We start from the raw sequence: 8909 nt of genomic DNA on the forward strand, positions 1-8909 counted from the left end.
CAATCACCAATTCTGGGGCAGCTTGCAAACACCATGCAGAGGATCAATTTACATAATCTGCATAGTTACAGTGTGAAATGTGCACTTCATTTTTAAGGACTGTGAATCAAATCATAAGGGTTTCAGGTAAAGCAAAGTTTCCACTCTGCTGTTTGTGCATAGAAGTGATGGGAAAGAGAGAATGGATGCATGGAGGAGCTCGAGTGAGAAGCGCCGTTTACAGAGATGAAAGCGAACAGCATGCCGGATTGTTGACATTGTGGTGCAGAGGTCAATAAGGTGCCAGATCGTTTGTGATCTCGGGCAGAGTGGCAATGACAGCTGTGTGAATAGCTTTGCCATTGTCTCATCCGCATTACTTACTTACTCACAGCATATCAAATACGTTACAGGAATATGACCACAGCTGTTGTGATTGGTCCAGCCAGAGGCAGCCATATTCAGGTATATACCTGTCATGAAAGTAAAAATATTTAAGATGCCAGACAAACATTGCCTAGTTCCCTATTTTCAGAGAGCCAGCAGTGTCACCCAGACATTTTTGCATGAAGACCCAGGACCAAGCTTGGTATGCCCAAGAGTAGGGCCAGATTATCGGATGATGCCTGATGCTACAGTCACAGTGTTACCGCTGCGTTTTGGCTTGTGTTTATTATAGTCTATTGTGATCTGCTGCTTTAGTCCACTCAGGGAGACAACCGTTAAGCTGCACTAATCCTGAGAATTTACAACACACTATAAGAACTATTTATAGCTTTTATACATTACGACCAGTCCCATGACTGGGCTCTTTGCGGCCTGAATCATCAACCACCTCCATTAGGAAGGCCACCCACCCAGCCACGACCTCCTCATGCTCTCCAGGATCGGCATATGCGAGGGGATTTTCAGCCAGGAGGTGTACAGCATGTAGCTGGGTCAGTTCACACTCCGTTAAGAGTGCTGAAATATTAGGGGCACACCTTACCATCCAAACATCGGCGAGTAGAACATCTTAATCAGGCCCTAAATGTTACTGGTCATGACGAGCTGCGGCTGCCGTCTTTGGGATCTTCAGAAGAGCCACGTATGAAAATTACCCCGCAACCCCGAAGAGGAAAGACCAATATTCCACAATGAAAACCTCAACAAGCAGGAATGGGTGTTATGAAAAGCTTGTGTCTACTTGCAAATACTGACAATATGAAAATATATCAGTATCATACTAGAGGGGAACAGAGATAGGATAAATTAAAAGGGGCTAATATCCATGGACGTTTATTCAAGTGGGAGGTTCTGCTGCTTCCTTTTCCAGTCATGACTGGTCATGAGTAGCGGATTTGCTAGTAATTCAGGGGAGCAAAGAGGAATTTAAAGCACAGCAGCTGGAGAGGAATCAAGCAGGCTGAGGCAGAGCTTGACGCGGTACGAGATCAAACCGGCATGGGGAAGGCAGCCACTGTCACCAAGACTGCTAAAGCCACGCACCTCAGTTACAAGCAAACAGCAGACAACAGAAAGACTTCACGCTTTTATTTTGAATTAAATCAGATCAGATAATTACCAACATAATTACATCACTGTTATTACTTTATGGTTATAATTTAGAATAATTACCACAGTAGCCATACACTGTATTACCATTGTTAGCTTTTATTGTCACTACTGTTTAGAAAATGCAAGGTCATCAAAATGGAACTAAGAAATATGACAAACCGTTGAGTCTAAGTGTGTGTGGGGGGTCCTCATTCCCTTTAATACCTTCATTTATGTTAAAAGAAGCCCCCTGAAGTGGCCCCTCAGCCACCGAACCCCCAACATTGAAGTAAAGGCCTTTAAAACACACCGCCCCCATGTGGCTGGAGGGAGTGCAGCAGGTACCGGCAGCCAGGTGTTCTGCATGCAGGTCAGCACACCAAAATGCTTTTCTGGATCTGTGTTATTCACTAAGAAAATGTGACCTAATTTGCAGGAAATGCAGGGCAATGACGGGATTATATTCCACCAGACCCAACCAGAGATCCACAGCCGTTTGTCATGGGAATGTTCAAAGGTCCAGTGAACCCAAATGCGAACACAGGACACTTCAGGAATGGGCTTTGGAAACACATAAAGGAAGCAGACTGGACCGGAACTACAGGCTCTTCAGAGGGACAATCTTTGGTTCCGGGTCTGAATTTTCCAGCATTTGGGACATAATGTACTTCCGTTTGCTACATCAGGACTATGGCAACCCCTCCCAATCCCTGAAAGAACCCACAAGAATGAGGTGCTGATGAACTAATAAGCCTGGCATCTACGCAGGGTGAAGAGCCTCGACACAGATGTCCCACGGACGATGCTCTTACGGGTATCCTGATTCCCATTATCTCTACTGTGACACCATCCTAGTGGAATCAGCCAGGAAGCGGGGGGGGGGGCCCGGAAACTTCTAGAAGAAGCGTCATGTTGACCTCTAGAACACAGGCCTGTCAGTACTGCGGCAGTCCATCAGGACATGTCGGGCACAAACAGTGCAGCATCTCTCAGAAAGGCATGGGGGCGGCGCCGAGGGGAAGCAATGTTATAGGTTAACAGAAAGTGCCGTGCTGCTGGGAGCGTCAGCCATAGGCTGTGTATTTACATAGCCCCACCTCCGTCCTCCTTCATGCATCACTCAGCTTTGACGGACAGCAAAGCCTTCCAATCCCTGTGCCATAGGGACAATATGAGCAGGCGCTAGGTCTCTGGGTTAGGCGTGGCCAGTAGGGGCACGTTGTCCCTCCTCCTCCGGCCCAGCGGGGGGCGCCGGTATTGCTCCCCGTCAGCCAGTGTCTGGGGCAGGGGCTTCCTCTTGCTCTCAGGCAGAAGGAGAATGGAGAGGACAGCCAGGAGCGCCAGGGAGGAGTACACTACGTGATGCAGGAAGTAGCCGTAGCGATTGCGTAGATCCATGAGCGGTGAGCTGAGGCGGCCGACACAACCCAAGGCCAGAACCGCGCCCACCCCACTGCCCCTGTGGGGGTTGGTGAGGGTAACGCCAAGGGGAACAAGGGGTCAAACATTACAAGTGTCAAAAGACCAGCAATATCTGCTTACACAGCACACATGGAGAAGCCTACCAGTTCACTGTGAAACTTTACTTCAAAACAGTCAGAAATCAGCTCTAAAAACAAACAAGTTTGAATTATCAAAAAAAATGGACCAATGGACAAAGGTGAGGACAGACCATTACCTGATAACTGTAGGAATGACTTCCGCAGTGAAGAGGATGGACAGGAAGGCCGCGGCCTGAGAAGAGAACAAGCCCAGCACGGAGAAGACCGTGATGGCTGACTCAGTCAGGTCTGAGAGGGAGAGAAAGCGAGAGCTAGTTACTGCAGAGCACTGCCTGGGATAGGGCATGGGCAGATCCAGCTGGGTCAAGGAAGATGTTGCTGTAATAGCCACAAATGGCCACACGATGGCAGCAGACACAACAGAATCTCAACATCCACAAGAGAAACGGTTCAACTTACACTCCATCAGCCCTAAAAGGATAAGCGAAGCCAGTCCCGTCATGGTCATTGTGAGCAGAAGGATGCCGCGCCGACCACACCGGTCCACGGTGGCCCATAGCAGCAGCCAAGCACCACCCCCCGCGCAGACTGAAAGCAGGTACGTCCAATAGAAGCTAGGGGCGGTGCCTCTGACGTCACCGCGGAACGAACTGTAACAGTGGTTGATGCCATGCGAGATGAACCTGGAGGAAAGAGAGAACAGCCATTACAAGCCTGAAGAGAGCAGCAAAGTGCACAAGCCAACAGCACAAGTGTCAACTAAACCCGGACAGCCACCCATGCTTGACTTCCAGAGGGCAAACAACACTCACGAGGTGAATCCCAGCACACAGAGGTTCTTCCAGATGTTCCTGCTGCGCAGAAGCTCAGGGAAGGACAGGTGGGGGCGGCCAGAGGGAGGGGCTTCAGACTCCAGCTCTGAGTGGAAAAGCACGTGAGCAGGGTGGGGGAGATGGCCAGGACACTGGCACCCCCTGCAGGACGGCAGGCCACCAGTTACCTGTGAAGCTGTCGTCATCTCGCTCCCGGCGGTCGCTGAAGGAGTGCAGGTCCGACGGCCGCTCGGAGAGGAGAAGCCAGCGGGGCGATTCAGGAAACACCCCAGGCATGCTGTCGGGGGGGGGGGGGGGGGGGGGCAAAAGAGGCCGTCTGTCACATTTTATAGCTGGGTGAAGTCATGCAGACTGTTGCTCAAATATTCTCAAGCCAATTGCGTCCCTTCCCTCCCTCACCCGTAGCTCAGGAAGAGAGACAGCGGCGCCACCCCCACTCCCAGCAGCCCCCGCCACGACTGGCAGCCCAGAGCCACGCCCAGCAACAGCAGCTCCCCAGCAACGGTTGTCAGGCCTGCCGCCATGGTGACCGGCAGCCTCAGCGATGGGTCACAGAGCTCCACACCTGGTGATGACATAGAATCACAACCCAGATCACGACTGCTTTAGAGTGTGGATCACATGACTTTATTGACACTTTAATACAAAATAAGTAAGATTCAGTTTTGCAGTGATAATTGATAAAAATAATAAATACCAGTGGATTATCTTTAGATATTCTACTGAAGGAAACACATAACATAGCAAACAGTATAGAACACGCAATATTAACTCAGACCCCGTTTGGTTGATCCATCCGCCCGCCCCCAACTCACGCGTGACATAAAGTGTGAGGAAGACTCCAGCAGTGACTGCGGCGAGGCAGAAGCGGGTGACAATGAAGGCGGCGGGCGAGGGGCACACGCACACCAGCACTCCAAAAATGACAGACAGCGAGAGTGAAGCCAGGAGAGTCTTCAGCCTGCCCAGCCTGACGGAGAAGGAATGAGGCACAGACAGGGATGGAGGAGTCACTGACAGGCACTCTACCTGGGACACCCTTCATGGGTACGGATTCACACCCACATCCATACAGACAGAGCCTCCACCTTATACGTAAATCATACCTTACTGGAGCTCAACTCCGCCTCCTCCAACGTTAACATTTTTTCTTAAAGTCCCAAAATTTTGTAAAAGATTCAAAGTGAACAGTTGAATAAATCATGTTCTCCATCACCTTTAATATTAATTTTCATTAGTCACTCTGATTTCTCAGGTGGATGAGATATCCCTACATGTCACCTTGACTTCTGCCCTCTGCATTTGTCTTTTGACTTATTTCATTTACCGTACTGCTGCCAAAGCTTCACTTACTAGCTACACTCTGCTGTAAGACGTGTGTTAGAAGCGATCTGTGAATAACTTGACGTTTTAGTGCATCTTCACAGGAGCAAATGAAAAAAATGCATCAAAATATTCTTGCCTTAACATTCATTTCCATGTTATGTTTCAAAATATTCAAGGACTATTTAAGCACACAATATGTACAATATCTATATAAAAAAATACTCTGATCATATTTTTTTTATTTATTTTGTATTGCTTGCAAGACAACAGGCTGACATATTAACATATTGCATCTACAAGACTGCAATCATAAATACACATGATAACTAACAAAGTAATGTGCAGGTGACATATTCAGCCCCCCCCCCCCCACTCTGTACCTGACAGGACTCCTCCTCCTCTCTGATTTAACCCTTTCCCACAACACTGCATGGAGTCACCTCTACACAACCTTCAGCCGCATGAAGTGATTACGGTCAGTTTCAGCAACAACAAGATCAGTTGCACCCCCCCACTAAAATCCCCCCAACAACACACCCCCCCCCAGCCCTCTCACCGGTCAGCCGCATAGCCCAGGGTCAGGAAGCCCGTCAGCAGGCCCAGGATGAAGCAGACCTCCTCCACTGGCACCAGCCAGTACTGACCACACACCAGGTCCCACTGGCAAGAAAAGGACAGCTCTGTTAGTCAGGTCAGCGGAGCCAGACTCTCTGTTAATAACAGCACTGTAAAAATCACTGTTTATCTCCCGTTCTTAGAGCCATCACTGGTGCTGTTATGGAGATGGGACACTGTACAGCTGTTTGCATGCACTGTAACACATAATAAATTTGTTCAAGTTATCATCATGAGGGAATTGTTCAAATTCAGCATGTTAAGGCTTTTCATCATTCTGATCTTTTAGGTTCCAGGTTCTCACCCCAGGTGATTTAGAAAACATACTGGCTACTGAACACCACTGACTACAACACTGCCAGCACGACACTGACCGGACAACACTGACTGCACAACACTGACTGCACAACACTGACTGCACAACACTGCCAGCACAACACTGACTGCACAACACTGACTGCCCCAACCACCTCTGACCAGCCACCACAGTCCACTTCAGCTCATATCCAAGCAGCAGAGGACAAAATGCTCACAGTTTTTGCACGTTTTCTCAAGAGTCACCAGAACTTCAGAGACAATGAAACCTCCTGCAAACCAGAGGCTCAAACACACCAAACCGGCCGTGCCGGAATGGAGGGCAGAGTGTGCCTACAGCCCCACCCCGTCTCACTATGTCTTGCACCATCTTGCCACGTCTCGCCCAGGGGCAGTGTTCAAAAGGAGCCCCACCCAAGATCATGCGCTGATCTCCCACCCCCCATCCCCGACACCTGTTTGTCAGGCAGCACTGGGCAGACCTCAGTAACATAAACTCTGAACATGTGGTGGACCAAGAATGACTGTGACACCACAACAGGGTTGTCAGGAAGCCTCATTCATCTCGCCCAGTGCAGGACACACCGACCAGGGCAAGATAAACTGACCACAGCAGGACATACCGATGAGGGCAGAACACACTGACCAGGGCAGGACACCGGGTCAGGACACACCAACTAGGGAGGGACACACTGATGGGGACGAGACGCACCGCCCTGACCTTGACAATGGCTATTGGAGACATCTGACACCATCCCTTAGATCACTGGCCAACTGGAAACTTCCAGATATATCAGTTCAATTTTATTAAAAAGCACAAACACACACCTTCATGTGGTATTTACTGCTGGTTTTGGGTCTGGGGAAACAGGCCCGGACCCAGATCCCGCCAATGTGAGCCAGAACCTGCACTACCGCCCCAGCACAGAGTCGCTGCAGAGCTCATGCAGAGAGGCATCCCTCTGCTGACAGACGGCTAGCGAATACATCACTACAGCAGAATCCACTCCAGAGCCTTCCAACAGCGAGCGAAACACCTGGGACAGGAATCGCCTGCCTCAGCAAAGAGGGATAGTGGGCAGAGTGACAGGCTAAATGCACCTCAGACACCATGAGCGAATGCCGCCTCACAGCCCCGGACGAAGCCTATAGGGCCGACACGGGAAACGAATCAAGAAGAAATCAAGTCAATAAAATCACCAGCATTACATGTAGCGCTCACACACACAGCACACCCTCCGGTCTCCTGGCGACGGGCCGGTACCTCGGTAACGATGTTGTTCCTGAGGCCCTCTGTCACGTTGTACTCCCAGCCGCTCTCACAGGCCTCCAGTCCCACCTGACTGCCGTTTACAAACTCGTACTGCTGGCACTGGGACCAGTGGCCGGGGTCGCCGGGGTGCGACCCCGTCTCCCATGGCAACGAGGAGTTGAGGAGCTGCGGTGACGGCGAAGGCACTGGCAGCCGGCAGCGGTGGGGTGGAGAGAGAGTGAGGAGGGGGTCGGAGGAGAGCAGGAAGGACAGGAAGAGGTTGGGCAGGACAGAGAGAAAGAGTAGCAGCCTCTGTCGCTTTCGGCCAAGAGCCAGGACCATGACCTCCCCCGTGGGGGGCAGAGAGGGGGGAGGGGGGAGGACCGAAGGACCGGGGGAGGAGGGGGTTGGGGAGGATGGCAGGGAGGGAGGGGGTGGGGGGCACGGGGAGGGGGAGGGAATGGGAGGCGAGGGAGAAGCCATGAGTTAGGAGGCGGAAGAGGGGAAAGGGGAATGAGTGTCAGCAAGCCAGGGGACCCGTCGGTTGATGAAGATGTATGTCCACGAAGGGGAGAAGGAGGCGGAGAGAGAGACACACACACACACTGAAAGGGAGAGGGGGATAAGGAGAGAGAGAGAGAGAGAGAGAGAGAGAGAGAGAGAGAGTTCTGTCTGCCTCTCTCCCTCTCTCCCTTCCTCTTCAATAATCTGTGAAAGACACAAAAAGAGATAGCATCTTATCTCCACAAGAAAATAATTATCTCAACTCTAGGTACTGTAACAGCAATAGGGACAGCGAGACAAAAAATAACAAAAATTTTGAAATTAAGAAGAATGCCAAGAAATGTCATGTCCAGGGAGTATAAACACAAGATCAAACACGCAACTCTGAATGAGCTGCCTTTTTCCCCCAAACCGGCTCTGACTTGGAAAAGCCCGGATATGTGCCTCTTAATAGAACCCGGAGCTCTGTGAGACGCATTCACAGGCCCAGCTGTGTAAGAACAAGAAGCGCACTGCCATTACATAAGGCACGTTTGGGAATATAAGGTGCAGCAGGATGAGGATGCACAGGTGAAGTAGACGGATGCAGGCTGCTACAGACAGAGGCAGTGACCCAGGGAGGCACTGATCTGGAAGGCACCCTCACTCACTCACCAGGTAGCGCGGACCGCAGAGCCCCAGACACCGGCTCCCCCGCCGCCTGTCTGTCCGTGAGATCCAAGCACTGCTCCGCTCCTCTCTTTCTGTCTTCTTTGTCTGTTATCCTGAGCTCAGCCCAATATCACCGTCCAGGGACAGTCGAGGGCATCAGGCCCGGAATACTGCACCGCAGCCTCACTGCGATCTCCGCTGGTAACGCATCGTGCATCTTCTCTTGGGGCTTGACGTCCCGGTCCTGTCGTCGCTCACTTACAGCCCTGTCGCCGGAGCGGGATTCGCGTCCTCCGACAGAAAATGGGATGGCGTAAACACTTCCGTATGCGCCGGCTTAAAGGGGACGCGCCGTACAGAGGGAGCAGGCTGGAGCGGTCATGTTCCTCCCGACAC

The 8909-nt window shown here is 51.1% G+C and overlaps 1 protein-coding gene across 1 annotated transcript; it reads right to left on the reverse strand.

Annotated features, from left to right (window-relative positions):
• Positions 1-1497: 1497 nt before the first annotated feature.
• Positions 1498-8909, reverse strand: slc22a17 (solute carrier family 22 member 17). Its single transcript, XM_023806104.2, has 10 exons — positions 8517-8909; positions 7371-8066; positions 5733-5836; positions 4666-4820; positions 4250-4415; positions 4018-4127; positions 3830-3935; positions 3477-3700; positions 3194-3305; positions 1498-2974 (listed from the first exon to the last, which is right to left on the reverse strand). The coding sequence occupies exons 2-10, from the start codon at positions 7839-7841 to the stop codon at positions 2698-2700; spliced, it is 1725 nt and encodes a 574-aa protein (XP_023661872.2). The 5' UTR covers positions 7842-8066; positions 8517-8909; the 3' UTR covers positions 1498-2697.

Source organism: Paramormyrops kingsleyae, chromosome 1 (assembly GCF_048594095.1).
Source record: "Paramormyrops kingsleyae isolate MSU_618 chromosome 1, PKINGS_0.4, whole genome shotgun sequence".
In the NCBI taxonomy this organism is placed as follows: domain Eukaryota; kingdom Metazoa; phylum Chordata; class Actinopteri; order Osteoglossiformes; family Mormyridae; genus Paramormyrops; species Paramormyrops kingsleyae.

Excerpts from the sequence above, each read along its gene's own strand:
- slc22a17 (XM_023806104.2), bottom strand. The coding sequence starts at position 7,841 with ATGGCTTCTCCCTCGCCTCCCATTCCCTCCCCCTCCCCGTGCCCCCCA. Across the intron at positions 3,936-4,017 it reads AGATGACGACAGCTTCACAG|AGCTGGAGTCTGAAGCCCCT; the intron begins GTAACTGGTGGC and ends TTTTCCACTCAG. Across the intron at positions 3,701-3,829 it reads TGTGTGCTGGGATTCACCTC|GTTCATCTCGCATGGCATCA; the intron begins GTGAGTGTTGTT and ends TCTTTCCTCCAG.